This window comes from Crinia signifera, chromosome 11 (genome assembly GCF_055691185.1).
Source record: "Crinia signifera chromosome 11, ASM5569118v1, whole genome shotgun sequence".
Taxonomy (NCBI): domain Eukaryota; kingdom Metazoa; phylum Chordata; class Amphibia; order Anura; family Myobatrachidae; genus Crinia; species Crinia signifera.
In genome coordinates, this window is record NC_139227.1 from 71,034,180 (window position 1) to 71,060,672 (window position 26,493).

A 26,493-nucleotide genomic window follows, 5' to 3' on the forward strand; every position below is an offset into this window, starting at 1 on the left:
CACTTCCCCCAGGGTTGAGACTAGTTCCCCTTCACCGTAAGGACCTGGGGAGGAGTTGGGGCAGGGAGAGGAGGAGCAAGTTCAGAAGAAGGGACCCAAATGGACCCTCGCGGGCTTGCTTCACTCGATACAGTCGACATGGACACAGTTGGCAATGAGAATCGGACCCTCGCATAGCTCGCTTCGCTCGCAATGCTTCGGGCACGGTGGCTCGCTTCGCTCGCCACAGCTTTAATAACCTCCTCCACGCCCTAGTGGATGGTAGGGCATGAAATACCGCCTGTCGGCACATGTCGGCTCAAAAAAAAGTTGTCTTGTTCTGACCTTGCTCCTCCTCTCCCGCCCCCTCTCCTCCCCAGGTCCTTACGGTGAAGGGGAACTAGCCGCTACCCTTCCCCCAGCACATTCAAATGCTGTTACCCCGGCCAGGCAGGGTGCAGGTACTGCAGGAAATTGCTGGGCTCAGCTTCCAGCAGCAGCCAGCAGTCGTGATGCTTGTGTCTGTGTCCCTGCTCTTCAATCTGATCTGAAGTTCTGCTTCAGTGCTTCCTTCCTGCTGCTGCTCTTCACACAGAGATCGTCTTGTAGCTCCGCCCCCCTCCAGCACAATCTCCTAGAGACCATGCCAGACATACAAAAAAAGGTAACTTATGCATATGAGGGAGGTGTCTGGGTGCAGGGTTGGTTTGACATGTGTGTTGGGGAGAGTAGTGGGCTGGGGGACATGTGTGTTGGGGAGAGTAGTGGGCTGGGGGACATGTGTGTTGGGGAAAGTGCAGGGCTGGGGGACATGCTGGGGAAAGCGCAGGGCTGGGGGACATGTGTGTTGGGGAAAGTGCAGGGCTGGGGGACGTGTGTTGGGGAAAGCGCAGGGCTGGGGGGACATGTGTGTTGGGGAAAGCGCAGGGCTGGGGGACATGTGTGTTGGGGAAAGTGCAGGGCTGGGGGACATGTGTGTTGGGGAAAGTGCAGGGCTGGGGGACATGTGTGTTGGGGAAAGTGCAGGGCTGGGGGACATGTGTGTTGGGGAAAGTGCAGGGCTGGGGGACATGTGTGTTGGGGGAAGTGCAGGGCTGGGGGGACATGTGTGTTGGGGAAAGTGCAGGGCTGGGGGGACATGTGTGTTGGGGAAAGTGCAGGGCTGGGGGGACATGTGTGTTGGGGAAAGTGCAGGGCTGGGGGACATGTGTGTTGGGGAAGGTGCAGGGCTGGGGGACATGTGTGTTGGGGAAAGTGCAGGGCTGGGGGACATGCTGGGGAAAGCGCAGGGCTGGGGGGACATGTGTGTTGGGGAAAGCGCAGGGCTGGGGGACATGTGTGTTGGGGAAAGTGCAGGGCTGGGGGACATGTGTGTTGGGGAAAGTGCAGGGCTGGGGGGACATGTGTGTTGGGGAAAGTGCAGGGCTGGGGGACATGCTGGGGAAAGCGCAGGGCTGGGGGGACATGTGTGTTGGGGAAAGCGCAGGGCTGGGGGACGTGTGTTGTGGAAGGTGCAGGGCTGGGGGACATGTGTGTTGGGGAAAGCGCAGGGCTGGGGTGACGTGTGTTGGGGAAAGCGCAGGGCTGGGGGACATGTGTGTTGGGGAAAGGGCAGGGCTGGGGGGACATGTGTGTTGGGGAAAGTGCAGGGCTGGGGGACATGTGTGTTGGGGAAAGTAAGGGGGGGGCGCAGTATTTGATGTTTTGCCTAGGGTGCCAAACCTCCTTGCACCGGCCCTGACCTTTGCCAAATTCTATAGGTTCCATGAGTTCGCGTCGGAGGACGCATCATTCGGGCGAACAGTGATGAGAGCTGCAGACCTGAGCGTACCCACCCAAAGGACAGGCTCTGGAACGTCCCAATGTTGAGCTGTGTCACCAGGACCATTGAAAGAGAAAAAGGGATTTTTGTAAGAACTTACCGTTCGAATCCCTTTCTCTGATATGGTCCTGGTGACACAGCGATCCCTCCCTTACGCTCAGTAAGTATGCCAAGTTCATGATGTTTCATGTTATATATGGTTGAGAAGTTAATTTTGAAATTGTGCATATAATATGTGCAGGCGTTTGTACTGAGTTAATGTATTCCAGTGGCTTTGAAAGATTGAACTGAAGAGTCTGGGATGCAGAAGGGAGGAGCCTACCCTCCAAAAGCTTTAGGATAGGTGCCTGGCTCCTGCGGACCCTCCTACATCCCAATGTTGAGCTGTGTCACCGGGACCATATCAGAGAAAGGAATTTGAACGGTAAGTTCTTACAAAAATCCCTTTATTTGGTTGTGAAGACCTTGTGAAGGTCCCTTTGATAAATATGCTTCTTTACTACATCCTCCCCTTCTACAGCTATTGCATTTTTTGTATCGTCCTAGTGCCATCCTGATAGTGATCCCTCGAACCCGCTTCTGCATGCCCAGTTTGTGCGCCTTAATGAAGCATACAAGGTGTTGAGCAAAGATACCTCTCGCAGGGAATATGACCATATTTTGGAGGCAATACAGAGAGGATTCTGGGTGTCCCCAAACAGCACCCAAAATGCTGCCTCCAGTAGAGGCCAGAACTGGAAGCAAACTTATAACAGAGACCATGGACCCTTTTACAGGTAACAACCAGACCTTTGTACATACTGTAGCCACTTTTTTAGATCTCTCCTATTTGACTTTGCTATTATGTGTTCCTTCCATATGCTCTGCTGTTTCGCGGACCTCTCTTTTTCACTTTCTCTTTCTTACTTGCTCCATACACCCCCCAATTTTTTCCTTCTGCGTCATTATTACCTTCGGCATCCTGGTTGCCTTATCTCCAAGATGCCTTGATATCTGGAAATTCCTTCTGTCTTTGATATAAACACATAGGGGTAGGGGGAGGAATGCTAGGTTTAATGAGGTCACAAAGAAGTTGTTAAGTCATGTAAAACCAAACTATTGCCCCATTGCTCGCTTTGCTTTTCCCTTTCAGATTTTTCTCTTTAAAATATATTGTTTAATCTTGTATGCCTTTCCATTATTTACATGGCCCAACTGGCTCCTGCCTTTAAACCCATTCAGGTCTGCATCAGAAGAAAATGAACGGTACTGGTCCCAGTTTCCTCCAAAGGGGAAGTGGAAAGAGTCTGCAGAGGAGCAAGAGCAGCGCAAGAGAAACCTGGTTTTATATTGCATGTTTGTGGGCACCATGAGCGTTGTCATACACTATCTGTTTTTCAGGTAATTATGTACTTTCAATGGTCATTTTTGGTTCCATTTGTATTCAATCCGTTTAACCGAATGTCCCCGACTGTCGAAATCCCAGGCCGTTTTCGTTCCATTCAACTGTAACTCGACAGCCGGAATTCAATGTTCTCCGCGGATTGTCGAAAAGGGATGCGGATTGGCGAAAAAAGGATGAAAATTTGACAATCTGCGGCCATTTCCAACAAAACAGATCCGACTTGTTTTAAAGTCAGATCTGTTTTGTCGGAAACTGCCTTCAATGATGTCTGTAATGGCAGCATTGAATAGGCAAGGGCCGCTATTTGCACTGGCTGGCTACAAATACCCACTATAATCTGTTATTTGATTTTTTTTTTTTTTATGGAAGTGTAAACCCATGATAACTCTCATTGAGGGATATTGGTCCACATACTGTTATCTGCATCATGTTGGTAAATACGCAACCCAACATAAGTAAAATTAGCTCCAAATGTGGACTTTTTAAAATTGGTCAGTGAGTAATGAACACACCTGTGTACCTGCTAGGTGACCTGGAAAATGTGAACTGTTTGATATTCACTGATGTAACTTATCAGGTGGAGCTTTCATCAGAAGAGATGGAAATCCCAAACTGAATTGCAATATTTATTATTGTAAATACCTGGAATGGTTTGTAAACAGCCAGGTACTGTATAACTGGCTGGAGAGATGATTGTAAGCGAGCTGATCCGGTGTGTCCTGCTGCCTCTAAGCATTATAACCTGCCATGACTATAATTGGGAGCCAGCCAGGTTATCCTCTTCAGTGAGAGGACCCGTTTATATCCAATCTTTCGAAACGTCCAACTATTTTAGTGGTCATGCAGCTGTTGTGGCTCTTTGTGCAGCTCTTCAGAAAGGCCGGTCCTGCGCAGTCATCAAGGCCTAAGCATCAGCGAGATGGATTTGTCTGCAGATGGATGTTTTGTGTCAGCAGAAGACCATGTCATAGAGGGCCTTATTCTGATCGGTGCGGCCCGATCAGAAATATGCGGTCATGTCCGTGCAGGCGAATCCCCGCCTTCCATACGGATCGCCACCTCCGTCCGTACGCGGATATGTGGCGATCCGCATGAAATTGGACGGGGATACGCCTCCTCCGTCTTGGGAGCAGCCCCTGCATTCGATGGTCGCCGAACATCGAATGCAGGGCCGCACGCTCCACCAGGTCCCGCCACACAAGACCACACGGACACTTGTCCGTGTGAAATCATGTATGGGGGCGGGCAGCTGACATCCGGCGATGTCAGATGCCCGCCCCCTACACACGCGTCACGGCCTCATTACCATGCATACGCCCCGCGTTTGCATGGGAACGCCCATGAAACGCGGGGCGTATGCATAGGGTAATGAGGCTAAGTAGCCCCTCACGCCCCTCTACGCCCCCTGTGCGGCGTATAAAGAATACGTGCGGCGAAATCGCCTGCACATGCGCAGAGTGACCTCTGCACATGCGCAGACGATCAACATCGGTGGGACGTCCGCATGCGGTAAAATCCGCACCGATCAGAATAAGGGCCAGAGTCTAAACCCAGTGTGGAGGCCATTGACCCTCCCTACTGCTGTGTACATTTCTCTTTCCAGACGTCCCTTCTCATTTTAGAGAGCCCTACTTGATTGTCTTTCCTGTTGTCATCTCATCACTTAGAACTGCCACCTTCTTCTTCCCACTACTTAAAGCTTACTGGCAGTAGTAGGAGCAATGTCCGGAGTCACAAAGCATCACTGCAAAACCCTTACTAATAAATATACAATAAATACAGGTTTTCACTTGTGCAATTAAATTAAATCATTTTTTTTTATGCGTTATAATTAAAGGTCAGATTCCTAAAGAAGGGAATTCAGTCGGAGGGGGCATTTGGCGGGGCGGCGCATACCTGTTTGCTAGGCTGCGAGTATGTGCAGCCTAGCGAACAGGTCAGAATTAGGCCCTTAGTAGTTACAGGCAGGAGGCAGGGAAGGAAGAAAGCTGTGGTAGATCTTTTGCAGCCTCTCTAGCAGGCTGTATCTATGTAGCAGACCAGAAACATTGCATACAGGCAACTGCACCAGCAATAATGTGTTTACATGAAGGCTATTGGCATATAGAACCTGTTCTTCCTTGTAAATGATCATCACTTTCATACAGATCGCTATGATCACTTAGTAAATGTGCGTTACCCGTTGTAATAAAACTGCCACAAGAAAGTGTGCACTGATGCAATGTGCCCGGCTGTTATTATATTATAGTGGGGCACAGTAGTTGCCAACTGTTGAAAATTTGTTCATGGGATTTTGGCCTAAAATCAGCGGGATTTGAATCTCGGGATTTGACAGTCATACAAAGTTCAAGTTTTTTTTGTTTAAAGCCAGGCAGCGCTGAGTACCTATTATGGCTCAGATGCTGCCTGCTACTGACCCCCGCGTGGTGCGGCTGTGCACAGCATAACGTGATGTCAAGGGTCATGCTGTGCCGCCCGGCTGTAAGGCCACTGTGCCGAACCTGGTTGGCCAGCCACCCACCCGCTGTGACGCTCCCAGCCGCCTGCCTGCTATGAAGACAGGAGATGGTCATACTAATGCCTGTCACCAACGCTGTGTCCGTGACAGGGCAGTGGGGATGGGGAAGATTGGGGGGGGGGGGATTAGTTGGGGGCAGGGGAGTTTTTGTTTAGTAGGGAGGCCAACCCCAGGAATCCCGCGAATGAAAAAATGCCCTGGAATTGGCATCCCGGGATACGGTCATTAGGTCTACAGCATGATGGTGGACAAGCATTGGGTCAACACCATTAGGTCAACATGGGTCAAGTTCGACATGGGTTTAGGTCAACACAAGCATTAGGTTGACATGGGCAAGGTCGACAGTCAAAAGGTTGACATGGAGTTTTCCACAGTTTTTTTGAGCCGACACGTGCTGACAGGCGGTATTTCGTGCCCTACCATCCACTAGGGCGTGGTGGGAGAATAAAATAGTGTGCTGAGCGTAGTGCGGCACCATGCCTGAAGCATGGCGTGTGCACCGGTGCACTTTAACCTGTGTCCCTGTCTACTGTGTCGACATTCGGGGGGGGGGGGGGGGGGGAATAGTGGAAAACCCCATGTTGACCTTTCGACCTTGCACATGTCGACCTAATGCTTGTGTCGACCTAATGACCTGTCGAACTAGGCCCATGTCGACCTAATGGTTTCGACCCATTGCTTGTCGACCTTCTTGCTGTAGACCTAATGATCCATACCCGGGATCCCTACCGATAACCGGTCATATGCTACATGCTACAAGGTAGAGATTGGTATGGGAAATGCAAAAGATCTGTATTATGGTCTTCTTCAATGGTAAGTTTATACTGGGTAGCCCTCATTCTGATCACCACGCTGCCCTGCGTGTTCGCACAGGGAAGCGATCGTGAACAACTGCGCATGCGCTTAACCTGTTATGCGCATTTGCAGCCTCTTGCTTGTTCGCCTTCCTGTTTGCACCTAGCAGTGTGGGTGTGGGGTGGCGGTGAGGGGCTGCGCCTATGGGAATGCTCAGCGTCTCATGGGCGTCCCCATGAACTCTGGACGTTCCCATATAAAGGTGCCTGTGACGCGGGTGTGGGGGAAGGGCAGCTGACGTCGAATGATTTTGTGTTCATAGCAGCATCTCCTGTGAAATAGAACTCCCATCTTGGTAAATTCCCCCCTTACTATTTTGGCTGAAGTCTCCTTTAACCAATTTACTAGAAAATATGTTTATAATCTATGTTCATTGGCGTAGGTCTGTGCATTGCTAGGACATGGATTGCTGTTCGATCGAGTTCCAGCCCCAGGCAGACAGCTGTTCCTGGTGCACAAACTGATAGAGCACACAAAATACAATTGGGAAGAATGGGACTCAGGGGACTGAATCATTGGGCAAACAGCTGTATTACAGAATCAGAGTCTAACGTGTTCGGGGACACAGCCCTTCCTCAGTACCAGCTGGAATTGTAACGTAATTGCAAAATTCTTAACATATCTGAACCCTACCTGTATGTGTGAGTGATGCAAGTGCACCGTCTTTGGCTAGATATAGGTAACACTGTCTTTGTGTTTTATAGCAAGATCCGAGAAGGTCGTCGTAAGGAACTGGATGAACAGCAGCTGAGACTTATGAACTTCCACAATGAAAGGAGAGAGATATCCAAGTGAGTGCATAGTTAGTATTGCAAGAGAAAATGGACAAAAATACATATACAGGTTGACTATCCCTTAACCCGAAATGCTCAGGAAACACAAGTATTTTGGATAAGGGATTTTTCAGATTTTGGAATCATTTTTTTAACATACCCACCTGGTCCTCAAGCGGTCCCCTGACGTCCATGGTGGACATCAGGTTTGTCTTCAGGGGTATTCGGATAACTGATACTCGACCTGTATGCTCTACAATTACTGGTAAGAAATCTTTCCCTTATCATGTCTCTGTAGATGAGATCACAAAAATATATGGATCTGAATTCCCCTGCAGAACAAACATGATCACCTTTCAAGTTTTAATTTAAATAGACGCCCCCATTCTATATTTAGAAATCATTGCGGTTTGATAATTTAGTTATGGTTCTGGTGCATGTCATCAGCCAAAGCATTTAAAACATTAAATACCAGGGCTCTATGCAATCCTGGATCATGGCTGTCGATTCCTCCCGACAGCCGTGATCCAGGCCTTGACAGAAAATCAGCAGGTGGAATTAAATGTTTCGCCTGCCGATCGCCGAAAAGTGGGTGTGTCCACGTAAACGGCCATAGATAGATTTTCGATCTGCAGCCAGGATCACGACAATCCACGGCCGTTATCGGCAGAATGGGCCTGACAGCTTCTAAAGTCGGGCTCGTTCTGCTGTGATCCCTCTTCAGTGCTGTTGGTGAAGACAGCATTGAATAGGGCCCGCCTTCTGCTGAATGCCAAACATGAATACATTTCTTCCATCATTGCGGGATGTGACTTGAGTTAGGGCTATATAGGCATCCCACATTGAAGAGAAGGATTATATTTTGTCTTGAATTAAGGATTTATTAAGTCAACTGTTATGCGATTAAATGTGTTGGGCTATCTACCCTCTTCCAACATAAAGCAATGGTCCAAATAATGAGTAATAGTATTTTGAGGCGTTTTCTAGCCAAGCAGCTGGAATGGCGATGGCAGTAAATAATACATGTTATGTGTTCTCAGTCTACTTCTAATAAGTAGTATTAATAGAAAGCTCTGACAGATATTGTATGCCTTCCGCAGTTCTTAAAACGGGATGCGGTCATTTGGTCTACAGCATGATGGTCGACAGTTATTAGGTTGACACCATTAGGTCGACATGGGCAAAAGGTCGACATGGTTCTAGGTGGAAAGGTCAGTAGTTCGACAGGTCGTTAGTTGGACAGGTAATTAGTTCGACGGGATGCGGTCATTTGGTCTACTGCATTATGGTCGACAGTCATTAGGTCGAATCCATTAGGTCGACATGCTAAAAGGTCGACATGGGAAAAGGTCGACATGATTCTAGTTCGAAAGGTCATTAGTTCGACAGGTCATTAGTTCGACAAGGTCATTAGTTCGACATTGTCTATGTCGACATTCACAAGGTGGACATGGAGTTTTTCACTGTTTTTTGAGCCAACATGCGCCGACAGGCGGTATTTCATGCCCTACCATCCACTAGGGCGTGGTGGGAGAATAAAATAGTGTGCCGAGCGTAGCGAGGCACCGTGCCCGACGCATAGCGAGCGCAGCGAGCGATGCGAGGGGATGCAGTGCACTTTAAACTGTGTCCATGTCGACTGTGTTGACATTCAGGTAAAAAAACAGTGAAAAACCCCATGTCGACCTTGTGAATGTCGACATAGACAATGTCGAACTAATGACCTTGTCGAACTAATGACCTGTCGAACTAATGACCTTTCGACCTAGAATCATGTCGACCTTTTCCCATGTCGACCTAGAATCATGTCGACCTTTTAGCATGTCGACCTAATGGATTCGACCTAATGACTTTCTACCATAATGCAATAGACCAAATGATCCCAACCCAGTTCGACAGTGTCTAGGTCGACATGGGGTTTTTCACTGTTTTTTGAGCTGACATGTGCCGATAGGCGGTATTTCATGCCCTACCATCTACTAGGGCGTGGATGGTAGCGATTCATAGCAAGCGCAGCGGTGCACTTTAAACTGCATCCATGTCGACTGTGTTGACATTCAGGTAAAAAATCTGTGGAAAACCCCATGTCGACCTAATGACCTGTCGAACTAATGACCTTTCGACATATAACCATGTCGACCTTTTCCCTTGTCAACCTATTCCCATGTTGACCTAATGAGTGTTGACCATCATGCTGTAGACCAAATGATCCCAACCCCTTAAAACGATTTAAGTTGAGATTGAAGACTATTTTTGTGTGATATATGTTGTGGTCTTTCTTATTCATGCTTACAATCTAATCTGGGTGGCTGTTTCCATAGTAGATGAAGAGTCTTCAGCAAGTTTATTATGAGTCTTATACAATGAATGTGCTTAACTCCTTAATTACCTGTTACTATTTATGGAAATTTCTCTGTGTAGGGCGAATGGGTTGCAAAAGCAGCAAGAGATTCTGATGCAGAAGCATGAAGAGAGGCTCAGGAAGTTATATGGCTACAGTCTTGAAGATGACGAGGCCAAGAAATAAGGCGAAAGCTCTCCAGAGATTCAGGAGTCATTTTCTAAAAATCAATCTAATATTTAGTAATTGAGAATATAAAGTTTATTGTGTAAATAAAAAAAAATCTAAAAATATAGGGCTTTTATCTTCTTGTGACTTGTTATATACAGACACACACATACAGTACTATATTTCTGTGGGTTGGGGGGGGGGGGGGGGAGTTCGATGCTGGTGCAGGTCTCCAGACAATGTCCGTAGCTTTTTCTTCTATCTGCAATAGAAATGGGTCATTCGCGAACGAAGCAGATCTTTTTTTGGACGGGTCCCATTAAAGAGTGAGTGAGCCGCCACTCCCAAAAAGTTGAACCTTCATTCTTTTAGTTTCAGTTTCGTTTTTATTATACAGTGCATTTGCCTGAGCTCAGCACTGCCACCAGTGGCAGCTGAGATGTACTAACTCCGGAGACTGAGTAGCTGCTGCATCTGAAATAATATCAAGGCTGCGGCTGTGACATGTATGTGTTTTAGTCGGTCATGTATGTTGATATTTGTACAGCTCACTCTTTAAAAAAAAAAAAAAAAAGTTTAAAAAAAGCCCAGTAATAACTATAAAAAAAAAATGGATTTTACCGTTTATGGCAATAAATAATTGTTAAACAAATTATTATCAAATTACCCTCTCAAGAATTCCCAGCAACTTGAACAGTATTGACACCATGAAATGCCCTTTTCTGTGCAAAAAAAAAAAATTCGGTAGCATTTAAAAAAAAAGTGTCAGGATAAATAGAAAAATAAGTGAAAATGACCGTTACCTGTGAGATTAATGTAGGAAATTCGCTTTACATTACTAAATCAGGCAATATGTAAATAAAACGAACAGATACTACACTTAGTACACTCAAACCATAAATAATTTTTTTTTCAAAGCGAGCAGGTGACCCGTCTAAAAGATCCGGATCTTTATACTGAACGCTCACTTGATCCCTGCTCTTTATGGTGACCCATCTCTTTCTGCAACAGCGTCTACTGCACATTTAACAGAGTCTACTGCACATTTAACGCAATACCCATCGAGGCCCTTTTATAAAAATATAAGTATTCCCAGTATGTATGAAGGAGACTGCGGTCCTTTGCTGTAGGCAGATGCATCCCCCATATAAGCCTGCCTTGTTTGCCGATATATGAAATCCAAAGTACTCCGGATATTGTCCCACGCAGCTACCATCATCTGAAAATGTCAAAAGCCCATTGTAGTGTATAAGCCCCTCACCACACTGCTGGCCGGAACCCTCCTCAGAAGTGGCTGCTGTGCTGCATGGTCTGGCTGATAGTGCATGCGCAGACCACCCTTCAGAGCAGATTGCAGGGTCAGGCTCCTCTCAGAACCCCTGTCCATGCGTCTGCAGCTTCATGCTTGACACTGATAGGATCATGCATTGCAATGCGATCCTGGGAGGTAAGATCCTGCCCAGTTTACATTGAATAGTGTTCATTCCTACACCCTCCATCTTTGAAAACTATGCAGTTCCTCTTCCCTGCCTGGGGTGTCGCTGTCTGCTGTGGTGTTTTTAGCACAGGTCTGGTTTGCATATCAGTGCAGACTACACTGTGCTAGAAACACCACAGCAGACAGTGACACCCCAGGCAGGGAAGAGGAACTGCATGGGTTTTTGAAGATGGCGGGTGCTAGAATGAACACTATTGAATACACATCATAAATGGGCCCCTTAGTCTCATGAGAAGACACTGATTGGTCTCTCGCAGAACAGTTGTGGGGCTCAGTCCACCTCCTGCTCTCTAATTGACTGCCAGCCTGATTTCTACAGTCATAATGACTGTGTGTGTGTGTGTGTGTGTGGCTGGCAGACAGACAGAGGGCAGGACCGGTACACTTTCAATGCTTTGGACACAGTACTTTGCTGCGCTCAGCACACTATTATATACTCCCCCCCCATGCTGTAGTGGATGGTAGAGTATGAAATACTGCCTGTCGACACATGTCTACTTTTTTCTTGAAGATCTTTTGACCATGTTAACCTTTTGACAGTCGACCAATAGTTGTTGACCTTTTGGTTGTTGACCTAGACCAGGGCTGGGCAACACTGGCCCTCCAGATGTTGATGAACTACACATCCCAGCATGCCTTGCATCAGTTTCAGCATTGCCACATAGCAAAACTAATGCAAAGCATCCTGGGATGTGTAGTTCACTAACATCTGGAGGGCCCATCCCTGACCTAGACAGTCACTGTAGATCTAATGACTGCATACCCTCCATACAGTGTTCTAGGTAACCCCACCCCCAGCTGCAGCAGCACATACATTATAGCAGGATAGGTTGAGGAATGCCTTTAGTGCTCATCTAGCTCCTTGTTTCTTATTGCAGTCAGAGTTCTGGTGCAGTAAAACGCTGCTTAATGCAAAGTGAGCACAGTTCTTTTTATAATGGTCTAGGGCCACCACCCGCATCCTACAACTAACTACACACCACGTGCTGTAGGCTTCTATAGAAGTGACCGGCAACTTGATGCACTTCAGAGGCAGCATGTGGTATGATCAAACCTTTATTCCACAGTACCCTTATTCTCAGTACTAGGAAAATAATACCACAACATTGCATCTTTATCCTGAACTGACTCGTGGAAAAATGAACCATGCCACTCAGTCCCCATAGTCCCTTCAATTTATTCCAGTCAGTCTGTAAGCGGCAGACACAAGAGGTAGACTACATGGTACAGTATAGCATACCATACTCGTCCTTATTCAATGTGCCACGTGACTTTCCATAATGTTTCAGGGAGGTCAGATGATACAGAAGCCTCTGCTTCCAGGCTTAATAAATCTTCCCCATCGTTCTATAACAATGCACTTTAGCGGATGACAAGAAACCGTAACCAGGAACAAAACAAAGGTCAGATATGTACATTTTATTTTCTACGGATGTGACCGCTACTACTGTGGTCAGTTCTGTCATTTACACATGGGGTAAGAAAAAGTAAAAGAAACATTCATGAATACATTACATAACTATGGAAGCAGAGCAGGAAGTAGCTTTACAGGATACAGCCGTTTATTATGGTATACACTGAAGGCAAATCTCTGGATTGTGTGTGTGGATATGCACCTATATTATATTAATCCATTTTTTATATTTTTTACACCCTAATTTGATATACATTTTGAGATCGAGCTTAATCTGTATAATTTGTTATACAGTTTGTGTTACCAAAACTTTTCTTATATCCAATACATTTCAGTTCCTGGAGTCTGTTACCATCTAGGACACAAGCTAGCCTGCGGAGAGCTACCCCGGGCTCCCAGAGAACCAGCACAGCACACAAATCCCATATGACCAACAGGAAACTGTGAATCTGGGTACACAATTAACGAAGTGTGTACCCAGCAACATTGTATGTGACGGGGACCCTGCAAGTGCATACACATTTGCCGGTGCTAGCCACAATGACCATTCCACCGCATGACCCTTGCTAGCAATGGCTCTTGTTGGTACCGCATGCGGGGTTAGCGAAAGACGTTGCTGACAATGTGCGGGAGCACGCATTGTTAGCGTTGTAATGCGTACACATTCTGATTTTGATGTTCGAATCAGCTAAATCGTTAAGAATGTTGCCCATTGTGTACGCACCTTTAGTCTGCCAGCTATACTGTAAATCAGATCAGATATTGCCGTTTATGGCCCAATCTGCTCCCAACATCAGTGCTGCAACTAGAAGAAAGCTGGATATATTTACCGGCCTACATCCCCTCTCCTGTGCCCCAGGACATGCACTTATACTATAGTCTTTATTGGGTATTTGTTTCAGCTTACCAAGAAGAACTTAGTAAATGGGGTAGAAATGATGTGTTCTTGTTAACTTATGGCCTTTTGTAACATTTATAAACACAGGGAGAACTTGCCACATTTGCATATAAGATCCAAATTGCAGAGTTATTAGGTTATTGCTGAGTCAACACAGTTTCTGGACTCGCTACCCAATTTAATCATAATGAGGCTCTGGGTTTGCTTCGCTGAACATGTGTAATTTTTAATTGTGGCAGTCACTGCGCTGAGCATAATTATTACACATGACTTGCATTTGCATGCATTACATTGGCAGATCATATATTTTCGGGACCTAATCTTAATTTTCACTAAGGGAAACTAATGGAGAAATCTTTTATGGAAAACAGGCGTGTCGTGCAAAAACAGAAAAAGAAAACCCCATTTACTGTCGCTGGCTGTTTGGTGGCTGCTTTTCGGAAAAGGAAGATTCATTATTTTGGAACTCAGCAGAACAATAGAAAGGTCACAGACAGATCATAAATAAATGCTTCATTTAAAGTCTGTGTTTCCCTTGCATTTATTATTAAACTTTATGAATAAGTTACTATTAGTTGATGTTTCTGTTACACACTTTCCATTAGTTACTATGCTTTGGCTTTTTGTAGCTCAGGTGATATCAGAACAATTTAATAAGAAGTAACCTGTCCTAACTAGAAGTTGGCTGGCAGCTTTGGTTTGGCCTACTAGGGTGCCGGGGAAATCTACCAGTGGGCCCTCCGGGCCTATAAAGTGAGAGGGCAGAGCTGCCCCTGCGTTGTGGTAGCCACTGCTGAAAAAAAAGTACAACAAGCCAGCGAACACTGGGGTAAAAGATGCGTTGATATGGGGGAGAAGGTAGATGTATGAAGCAGTGATAAGAGAGTAGAAGTGGCCCATGGCAACCAATCAGCAGCTGTGCTATATTATGCAAATTGCAGATGTTACTTCAGTGCTGATTGGTTGCCATGGGACACTTCTCCCTTATCACTGCTTCATACATCTACTCCAGAATGCTGATATGCAGCGGTAGTGTAAAAACAGTCTGTAGAATTAGGCTGATGCGAAGTCTGGCAGCAATCGTCAGAGGGCAGGGTTTTCAATTCTCCACCGGTGCCCAAGATGTTAATACATTTCTGCACTGCTGCTTCATCTCTGTAAAGAGGTGAAGCATAGCAACCCTGTCATTGAGCCCACTTCTCCTTCATACAAGGGGGAGAAGCGCTATCGGCACACATAACCGCGCTCCCCCATAATGACGCTTCTAACATCAACCCCAGTGTATCTGATGGCCCCGCTACGCAGAGTGGTTCTGGGAAACCCACTTTTGCAATCTATATAACATTTTTATGGCAAACAAGTCATGATTATAAAATAACAGCAGCCTTCATTTCATCCTTTGTCCATAGTCTACAGTACAGTACTATGATCAGTATAAATAAACCAGCTGCAGCAGAACTAAATGTCCTAGCATGTAATGCCAGTGACTGATAAGGAACATGTGAACCAAAGTTCATTATGACATGCAAACTTGTACTAGATTTCATTTTATCTTTAATTTCCATTTACTGGCTGAAAAATGACTGTGGTAAAAACACACATCCATAAGCCACAGATCACACTCACATGCATGTATATAAAGGTGTGTGTATGTTTATTATGTAGTCTATTGTGTCAGTCTAGTAAAGGCGCAGTAGAGTGCTGGATGGAGACCCTGCTCCATCCTCTTACAGCTCTGACTAACTGCATAACAGACCAGATCCATTATTTCTGCATAGATGGTGTCCCCAGTTCAAGTCATCTGGAAATCCTGCTCTGCTGATATCCAGCTTCACGTCTTCCAGTATAACTGCATAGCTGGTGTCACCAGCTTAAGTCATCTAAAAATACTGCTAGGCTGATATCCAGCTTCATTTCTTCACAGCCATAGACCTTTATCCTGTCCCGTCTCAAGAGCAAGTCTTATATTAAATCAGACAACTTCTGTCCTTGCTACCCCAGCCCATTGGATTGGTGATAAACTTCTGTTTAATTTTGAATGTGTTAATGGCATGGTGTTTGATTTGTGGGGTGCATGTGTTGTGGCACTATGCTGATACTGTAGCATGTGTGGGAACCTTTAAACTGTCTTATATGAAGAGTTTTTGCAATAGAAATTGAACAGAGTAGTTTCATTAGTGTAAAACTGGTTGCTTATCAAGTTTCCCTTTTGCAGCTTATGCCAGCTCTGAAGAAGACTTTGCCAGTAATGGGACTAGTGGTAGTCAGAAGCAGGGCCGGACTGGCCATCTGGCACTTCTGGCAAATGCCAGAAGGGCCGATGTCCTTGTGGGCCGATTTTAGCTGCACTGCAGTAGCCATAGCGCTGCTGAAGCCTCCTGGGCTTCACTGTGCGCTGCGCTGCATCGCGTTCCCCCCGCGCGCATCATTAGCATATTGACGGCATCATAGGCGTGCGCACGGGGGTGCACAGGCACCTACTGATGACGCGCCGCCGCCCCCTGCCCTACGCTGGCCGGATACTGCCCGGCGCCTCCTTCCGCCCCTCTGCGTGGCAGCTAATACATTGTTCCTCCTCTGCCCAGCCGCACGAGGAGCTCCTTCCCCCCGCCGTCCATCACCTCCATATAGTGGCAGGCTGGGCAGAGTGCCAAGTGCCCGCAGGTCATTGCTGTTATGCAGCACCGGGGCCGCAGCTGTACTGTGGGAAGGATCCTCTGCCTGCTTCCCGGCTGTCAATGTCAGTCACTCTACCGCAGTAGGGCTGCTGCTGGACACAGTGGACTGCTCTGTGAGGGAGCAGACCATAACAGACCATGGAGGGAGGAAGGAAGAGCTGTCAGTTTGTTGTGATCACTGTCTGTGTCTGGCTGGCCTGTTGGTGCAGAGACAGCAGCCTTTGCACAGTACACACTCAGTACTGCTCCCGCTGCCCTGGAAACAGAGGAAGGTGACAAGGACAAGAGTGCCTGATGCTGTGCTCTCAGAGTAAGCATTCTATTTCTCCATTTAAAGTTTCAGGTCCTAGTTTAAGTATACTTTATATGGGGTCCTTTTATTAGGATTTGAGGCATTACAGTGTGTGGTATAATGTGTAATGGGCATTAGGGCATGTGGTATACTATGGCTGTGTGACATGTAAAAGGCATTGCGGTGTAAAGTTTTGGCGCGTACTGTCATTGTCCCTATTTTACAAAAATTTGTCAAGCTGTGGCATAATGTGTAATGGGCATTAAGGTGTGTGTCATAATATGTAATGGGCAATATAGTGTGCAGCAATGTGTAATGGCATAATAGTGTGTTCCATAATGTGTAATGGGCATAACGGTTTGTTCCATAATGTGTAATGCCTCCTTTTTGTGATGCCACGCCTCCTTTCCATGAGGCCACACCCCCTTTTCACTGCGCGGCTTCGCCGCGCAAGGGTTCCGCCTGCTAATGGTGGGCCTGTGTGCTCAAAATGCCAGGGCTGATTTTTGGTCCCAGTCCGGCCCTGGTCAGAAGTAGCTGCAGAGTGAGAAAGCAGGCTGCGGGCTCAGGTTCAGCACCAACACACTCCATACCGTCCATGCAGGTCAGTCAGTAAGACCGTAATCAGGCAAATTCAGTCCATTCACGGATGGTGTAATGGTTAGCATTACTGCCTCACAGCACTGAGGTCATGGGTTCAATACCCACCATGGCCATAACTGTGCGGAGTTTGTATATTCTCCCCGTACTTGCGTGGGTTTCCTCCGGGTACTCCGGTTTCCTCCCACAATCCAAAAATATACTGCTAGGCTAATTTGGCTCCCAACAAAAAATTAACCCTAGAATGTCTGTGTGTACATGTGGTAGGGAATATAGATTGTAAGCTCCACTGGGGCAGGGACTGATGTGAATGGTCAAATATTCTCTGTACAGCGCTGCGGAATCTGTGTGCGCTATATAAGAAACTGCTAATAAATAAATAATAAATAAGTCATAGCTCAGCAAGATCATCATATAGCTGGGCTGAGGGAGCCTCTGTTCCCAGGCCTCAAATACCCCTGGTATTTGGCTCTTTTACACATGAACTGAGCAGTTACGAAACCTCTCCTTAATGAAAAAGAATAATATATATTGATAGAGAAAAGGATATTATTTCCTATACAAATACTGCTACTAGCGGCATTGTGCTGCGCAGTTGTGTCAACAGAGCTATTCTGCCAGTACTTGTTGGCTAATATGATAGTAATACTGGTATACTGAGAAGTGTCGCAGCTACTGAGTTCTAAAAAGACCTGATCAGACATGGCAACATTTCAAATGCAAACATGACATAACACAACCTTACTGGAACATGGGAAGACATGATCGGGATATACTGTAACAAGTGAGCAAGAGATTTGGCAACAAACTCCATTTATGACCAGTATGAGAAATCAGCTTTTATTGTTCATGGGAATTAATGTTGTCACTACCTTGTTATTCTTTGGAGGGTTCTGCCATGTTTAAATAGGTGCAGAGGTTTTCCTCTCTGGAAGTTATAAAGGAACAGCTGCCTTGTACATTGAGCAGTGTATGCAAACGTACACAAAGAATTGCTGAAAAACATGACTTGTCCTCTTCCTTCCTTTATTGCATTGTCTATTCCCTGCTGCAGCTTCCTCCATATCCTCTGAGCCTGACAACTGGACCCCCAGCATTTCCATGTGCGTTGCTGGGTTCTGGGAAATCTAGCATATTCTTTTATGAACAATACTGGGGGGAATTGAGCAATTACCTCAAGATTACGTCCTGTGTGAGAAGTCATCATTGTTATTAACAGGTGTTTTGGCAGAAAGGCTATACACAGGACTGTTATGGTGAGTGCCAGCGTCATCACATTGCCCAAAACACTTCAGTTGTTGCTGATTGACGTCTCTTCCATAATCCTCAAATACGACAATAAATTACGTAACTGATTTGCGATTTTCCAAATTACTAGATCCAATGTCTCCCCTTTATAGATATTGGGGATACTTCAGCTTTGATTGGTAATTAGAGAATTCGCAAATCAGGCAATTATGGACTGACTGTGCTTATGTCACAAAAGTGATTAGTGAAAGAAAATGCCTATGTATCGCAATGTGGCCATACTGACAGGACGCTGGCGTTTGGGGCAAAAATCTGCAGGTTTTTGGGTGGGTTGGAAAAAACGCAGGTGTGCCCAGGCATTTTTGAGGAGGATCCGTGTCCTCAGCAATGACTGCTTCCACCCTGTCTCGGTCGCAGATTAGAGGAAGGGTCAGAGCTGCTCACAATTGCACAGGCTGCAAAAACCATTAGATGGTTTGGGAATTGCGTATTTATTTGCGAGTCAATGGCGGTCAGCAAACCATTTGCAATTACTTTGCAAATTTACATGGGGCGGATTCTCTTTCTGTCTGGGCAGCGGCTTTCTCCTCACAGTCCACTGTGAATTCTCACATTCCATGCTGATTTAGCCCCATTCAACATAATTGCATATTAATCTATATATCTCACCATGACCCTAACTTTGCAGAGTTGGTATATTCTCACCGTGCTTGCGTGGGTTTCCTCCAGGTACTCTGGTTTTCTCACACAATCCAAAAGTATTTTATATTTAATACGATAAAACACAAGTAACCAATGGAGGGACTGGCAGAGCGGATCAGCAGATGATGAGCGTCTTGCTAGGAAGATCAGCCTAGCAGCAGCATTTAAAATGGATTGCAGTGGTGAGAGTCTGTTCTAGGTAAGACCAGTTACAGTAGGATACTATTGCAATAATCAGGCAGTCTCTGCATGCAGAGGAGGCAGCAGAGGGGGTCTTGAAGAAGGTCCAATGAGGGACCAAAACGTTGACCAGTACCCACTGTCACGCAATGTTGTCACGTTTGGTATGTAATTAAAAATCGCTTTTGCAAGCAAATCCGGTGAGTGCCCCATCATTTCTTTACTTGAATACAAAAGAACCTGGACCCCTGGGACTCATTTTTGGCTTTCTGACACCCCGGTGGATGTGATTACATTGGAGAGTGCTGTCCATATAGATTGGATATATATATATATATATAATTATGAAGATCTGAAATCCCTGTCGCGTTTCCCTAATGTTTCATTTATATATCTGTTTTCTCATTCTCCGCTTCCCTTTTGGAATCTCTTAATGGTTTAGAAATGATCACGTAATACTCTTTGGATGCTAGATTGGTGCATGATATTTTGCGTATGCAGAATTTTGGGACATTTAAATACAACACCATGTAAAATAAACAAAAAAAATTGTTTACGTGGATCCTTCTCTAAGATTGGTGGTCTGTGAAATGTACTGATGGTTCCCATTGCTTCTATAACCTTGTCACAGCTCATGCCCAGTCCCTAAAACCTCATACAGGAAAAATTGGAATGCAATGGATAGATGTGTCAAAATCCTAAAGCACCATTCAGTCCTTGCTATAAGGTCAGCCCTGTGTCATGCACCATGTGAGTCCTTGCTATAAGATCAGCCCTGTGTCATGCACCACGTGAGTCCTTGCTATAAGGTCAGCCCTGTGTCATGTACCACGTGAGTTCTTGCTATAAGGTCAGCCCTGTGTCACTTACCACGTGAGTTCTTGCTATAAGGTCAGCCCTGTGTCACACGCCACGTGAGTCCTTGCTATAAGGTCAGCCCTGTGTCATGCACCACGTGAGTCCTTGCTATAAGGTCAGCCCTGTGTCATGCACCATGTGAGTCCTTGCTATAAGGTCAGCCCTGTGTCATGCACCATGTGAGTCCTTGCTATAAGATCATCCCTGTGTCATGCACCATGTGAGTCCTTGCTATAAGATCAGCCCTGTGTCACGTACCACGTGAGTCCTTGCTATAAGGTCAGCCCTGTGTCACGCATCACGTGAGAACTGCTACCCTAATCTATAATTGTTTTGTGTCTGTTGTCTCCTCTTTAATCACTCCTGTCGGTTTTATTCTTTTGTAATAATCTTCTAACAATATAAGTGCTTGGCGTTATACTTTATGTGAATGGTGAGGACAGGGAGTCAGACACAACAAAGGGTTACTACATACAGATCATTCAGCAGTTTAGCCACATACTCACATGGATGAAGTGGACAATATCTGGCTGCTCCACTCCTGAAACACCTGGATTACTTTTGATTTCATTCCTGCTGTGCCCTCTCTCTCTAATCTGTACGTTCCACAGGTTCCTTACATGGGAATACTCTCAATAACACAGTAATACCATGCCAGTTGCTTGTTGGTGACTGTACTGAGAGATGCTTTCTCCCATACTAGAAAGAGTTATTCAAGGAACATTTTTGAGGTTTATGGTACTTTTAGCTTTTTGTGCCATAAATATATATTGCTGATTATAGTTTGTGTCTGAAAAGATAAATATAGATTCTTGTATGGTTACTTACTACTCTACTGGACTGCTTCAAAATGTATTGAAATATCAGCATCAGAAGTCTCCAGGCAATCCAATGCAACGATGTGCACCAATGTCTTAAGTCGATGTGTGCACCCGGCAATATTAGTACATACACACTTGCCGATGCTGCCAGAGGGAGCTGGGGTTGTACTGCATCAAGGCCCTCGTTAACAAGATCATCCCTCAGCTGTACTGAACAGACAAGGTAGGGGGTCGTTAACAATGCATATGGGAACATGCATCATTAACGATATTGCGTGTACACACTAGACAAGTAACTAAATGAAAAAAAGTTCAAAATGACAGAATCTTTTACTTTCTCTTCTCATGTGTATGGGGCTTTAGAAAGACATCAAGGCAAAGCAGAAGGAGATGTCTGTTTGGAACTGACTACCCCAGATACAGTATTCTCAGCAGTGTATGTGCTGTATGTCATGTGTAATACACACACTTATACATGTACACAGTAATACTGTAATTTGGGAACTGCTCCATACAATTGTAGAATGTAGGCAGATATTAACACTGAAGTAATTAACAACATCCAAATATATCTGTCATTTAACATGGAGCGCTATATATAGGTGGTGGTTATGGCTGCGATGTACAAGAACCAGAGTTTGTAGATGGTGGATGCAGTCCATGGATTGTGGCTAAGGAAGCATGGTAGCAGCTAGGAGAGTCAGGAGAGGAGTGTTACAAGCTGCAGAAAGTAATAGTATTAGATAAAAAGCAAGCTCAGATTCAGAGACGTGTTTATAATATGGATGAAGTGTGGAATGTATTGGGCTGCTCTGATGAGAGCGGTATCAAATGGCTAAAATAATAAGAAAATGCTAGTATGAGGATATGATCAGGGCCATCATAATGTATACGCTCCACGTGCTGCTGCCCCCTCAATTCTAGGGGCCTTCGAACAGAAGCAGATTGGGTTGTGGGCATCTGCCTCCTGAGCTTCTTGGGAGGAAGTAGTGAATGCTGATTGTCAATCACACACATATAGAGCAATCAGGCAGAATTCTCTTCCTGTTTCCCAACCTGCAGCCAGACAGTGACTGGCTGGAGCTATCCACCAATCCGTGTACAGCATTATCTGCCTGCCTCCCTACTCACAAACAGTGAATGGCTGTCAGCATTGTGACTGGTGGATGGCTGGCGCTATCCACCAATTTAACAGAATAGAGGAATATTATTATAGAAAGTAGAATAGTAAATATCATTAGTGAAAACAATACGGAAATAAAATAACTGGGGTGTAGTGCTCAGTGTCACGTAGCTACTAAAAAGGCTAATAGTATACTAACCTATATAAACAGAGGTATGGTGTCTAGGGACGCATAGCTAATTGTGCCACTTTATAAAGCATTGGTCAGACCGCACCTAGAATATGGAGTACAATTCTGGTCCCTCACTACAAAAAAAAGACATCATGGAACTAGAAAAAGTCCAAAGAAGAGCAACAAAGATAATAAAAAGGTTGGAGAAATTGAATTATGAAGACAGATTGGATGCTAGAAAAGAGACGTTTAAGAGGAGACATGCTTAACATGTATAAATATATCAGCGGCCAATATATCATGAACTGTCAGGAACCCTCTTTACTTTGAGGAAGGACACGTGGACATGAGTTTAGTCTAGAGGAAAGAAGATTTCGTACCCTTAGAAGAAAAAAAATGTTGACGGTCAGGGCAGTAAAATTGTGGAACTCTTTTCCTGGAGAAGTGGTGCCAGCAGAGACAAATTCTTTTAAAATAAGGTTGGGCAAAATCATCCAGGGATACAAATAACTATTAAAATCTGTATATAATTAAATCAGATTTCAGTTATATAAGGGATGAAGCAAATAGATCATGCAGTTTAGTAACGACGGTTGAACTTGATGGACGCACCGTCGTCTTTATTCAGCCTTAATTACTATGTAACTATGTAGTACTGTTATTAATGTATAAAAGTGCACCATGGAAGCATAGATTTTATTCTTTCTGTGCATTATTGTGGTTTGCCTTAGTGAGCATATTATAATGTGTACACATCCTGGGGGTGATTCAGAGGTTGACAGAGGAGGGACATCATATGTAAATACCCATGTTCTTCCTCTGCACATAGGTATTTACATCTGATGGCATACTGCACATGGGTACCGATGATCACCATCGGGGATCTAATTCTGGGGTAGATTTATTAAGATCGGTGAAGTGATAAAGTGTTTTTTTTTATCAACGGCCAATCTGCTCCTACCTGTCATTTTTCAAACCAAGCCTGTAACTTCACAGTTAGGAATTGATTGGCCGGTGATAAAAACCAGACACTTTATCACTTCACTGAGCTTAATAAATTTGCCCCTCTGTTCTTCGACAGTGTTGGTGTAGAGGGTTTGGGTGGTGGTGCGTGCCAGTGTCAGCGACTGCATGAGAAGCCCCAGTTCTACTGACAACAGTGGCCAAATTCTGCCAGGCAATCTGAATGGTCTGACGGTGTGGCTGATGTGTGCCCAGTGGTGCACCTTTAGGTGCACCACAGTAGTTTAGAGCTGCAGCCAGTGGCAGACTCGCTAAACTGACCACTCAGCTACTTCATTAACCATGCTGAGAGCTGGGAAATTGGCACTTTGTTAAATATGGTCTTAATTCAGACTGGATTGCAAAACACTTTTCTTCTTTAATGAACAAAATCAACTGTAGTTGTGGCTGATAGATCTACAGCAGGATTGTCCAAACCGATCCTCGAGATCTACCAACGTTTTCCAAATCACCGAGGGCCTTATTCTGGTTGGAGCGGCCAAACGTGCGTACGTTCCAAAACAACGTACGCTATCCGTACGTGGCCGTTGGGGTTAAGTCCACCCACAACTCAGCCGCATACGTACGGGCAGAAACAACGTCGAAGGGGAGTGGCGTACAAATGTGCGTACGCCAACGTACACGGACGGGCCAGCCCTTACACCCGACAACTGGCGTACAATTGAGCGTACACCACCGTTTACGGACGTCTCTCGGCCGTCTTCCCACCGACTTCTTGCGGCTATCTGAGCGTACGCCAGCTTGCACGGACGGGTCCCTATTGTTTTCAATAGAAAAGTCAGCTTATGTCACCGCTCGTGAGAGTGAGCGTAAGTCCGTGTACGCTGACATACCCTTCACATATATGGACCTGCAAATCTTGCCTTTCAACTATAATTATGAAAATTAATTAATTGATTGAATTAATTAATGTGCAAAATAGTGGCCATGGGCTTAAAACATTGCTGAAACATCCTTTGTAGGTGTTAGATGTGGTGTATGTTATTGTATCCTAAATACAAAACCTATGTTTGTATTAGAGTGAACACGTTGACACATGTCGACTTGTGTAGATTGAGTGTGCTACTGTGTAAAGTCTATGAAAGCACGTAGTGAATGTGTATAACTGTTTAACAAATACCTACCTTAGCATATATAAGCAGGTCTTAAAAAGAATCTTACCTTAAATTAAACAAACCTTTAAATGTAGAGAAGTATAGAAAGATAAGCTTCCAATGTGTTTGAGTGCTGTGTGTGGCTTGCAGGTAGTGAAATCATGGTTTGGACTTAATAGACTGCAGCATTGCTTATTACATTCAGGTGTATGTGTTTGGTAGTAATCAGCGTAAATTAGCAAATCCAGGCGCACGCTGGCATGCGGTATCTGTAGGGGTGGTCTGAGATGGCGGTTGGCGGCCGCCTGTTTTGTGTCCGAAATGAACGGTGCCTTAGTCGATCGTGCGGTAGTAGCACCGCTCATTTTTGGTGCACACCCCCGTGTACGCCCATATTTACGCCCATTTTCCCTCATTATTTCGGCCGCTCCCCTCTTCACGCCCCTATGCCGCACCCAATGCCCGTACACTCGCGTATAGGTTTTTTCGCACATAGAGGCCCGTCCGTAAGCGTTTTGGGTTGTTCGCGCCTGCGCATTAGCGAATGTACGCATGCGCAGATCATAAAAAAGCCCGGGACGTACGCGTACGGCCCGGCCGCTCCAACCAGAATAAGGCCCCTAGTCGGTTCACAGCTGTAGTCATCACACTTTGAAATGGGACCTGGTCGACACAATTAAGGTCGACTGTCAATCGGTTGACTACTATTGGTCGACAGGCCCTAGGTCAACACATGAAAAAGGTTGACATAGCTTAAGTTGGCGTGGTCAAACGGTTGAAAAGCAATAGGTCGAAATGGAAAAGGTCAACATGAATTTTTTTCACTTTTTAAAAGAAAAATACTTTTTTCATTCTTTACAATCCAAGTGGACATATAGTAAAGTTAGATTATAGTATTGTGCTGAGTGTAGCGATGCACTGTGCCCGAAGCATGGTGAGACACTTATACGGTGTCGATGTTGACCTATGTTGACATAGACAGCAAAAATTTGAAAAACGTATGTCGACCAATTGCTTTTGTTGACCCTTTGACCATGTCAACCTAAGATATGTCAACAGTTTTATGTGTCAACACATGACCAATTGACTGTCAACCTAAATTGTGTTGACCCTATGACCGATACCCTTTTCAAACATGCTGCATTCATTCCTACTACAGATCCACAGGCTGCCTGAGATACATGAACTGTTGGTAGATCTTGAGGACAGGTTTGGCCACCCCTGATCTACAGTGTCTAGAGCAGGGGGAGCCAAATCCAGGCCTCGAGAGCTACCAACAGTTCACGTTTTCCAGCTCACTTTTCAGGTACTCAGGTGCACTCATTACTGACTGACACATTTTAAAGACCCACAGGTGGAGCTAATTACTTCACTTGTGATTCTGTGAGACATGGAAAATGTCATCTGTTGGTAGCTCTCGAGGACTGGAGTTGGCTACCCCTGGTCTAGAGAGACAGTCAATAAGTTGACACCAAATAGTCGACAGGGTGAATAGGTCATCAAGCAAAAGGTCGACATGGTCAAAAGATTCACATGAAAAAGGGAGACACATGAAAAGTTTTCATGGTGACCATTTGGCCATGTTGACCTTATGACCCTGTCAACCTTTTAACCCTGTTGACCTATTACATATTGACCTTTTGACAGTCTATCTAGACACTGGGCCAGATGTATCAAGCTTCAAAAAGTGATAATATGGAGAGTGATAAACAATCCGACAATCAGCTCCTAACTACCACATTACAGGCTGGGTTTGAAAATGGACAGGTAGGTGCTGATTGGCTGGTTGTTTATCACTCTCTACTTTATTACTTTCTGAAGCCTAATACATCTGGCCCACTATGCGGTAAATTACTAAAATGGGAATTCTATTTCAGATGGGATGTTGCTATGGGCAACCAATCAGATACTATCCATTATTTTCTAGAAGGTGCTAAATAAATAAGAAATATTGTAGATTCTGATTTGTTGCCCATAGCAACATCCCATGTGAAATAGAACTCCCATTATAGTACATTTACCCCTATCTAATAATCCACACCCGTTGCACTG

The 26,493-nt window shown here is 45.2% G+C and overlaps 1 protein-coding gene across 2 annotated transcripts in view; it reads left to right on the forward strand.

The window, feature by feature from the left end:
• DNAJC4 (DnaJ heat shock protein family (Hsp40) member C4) overlaps nucleotides 1-9,965 on the forward strand; it is a 40,194-nt gene extending 30,229 nt beyond the window's left edge. For both annotated transcript variants that reach the window (XM_083164141.1, XM_083164140.1), the window contains exons 4-7: nucleotides 2,348-2,577; nucleotides 3,023-3,181; nucleotides 7,263-7,349; nucleotides 9,753-9,965. In XM_083164141.1, coding sequence (XP_083020267.1) covers nucleotides 2,348-2,577; nucleotides 3,023-3,181; nucleotides 7,263-7,349; nucleotides 9,753-9,858 — 582 coding nt within the window. In that variant the 3' untranslated portion in view covers nucleotides 9,859-9,965. The remainder of the gene's footprint in view (nucleotides 1-2,347; nucleotides 2,578-3,022; nucleotides 3,182-7,262; nucleotides 7,350-9,752) is intronic.
• Nucleotides 9,966-26,493: the final 16,528 nt, after the last annotated feature.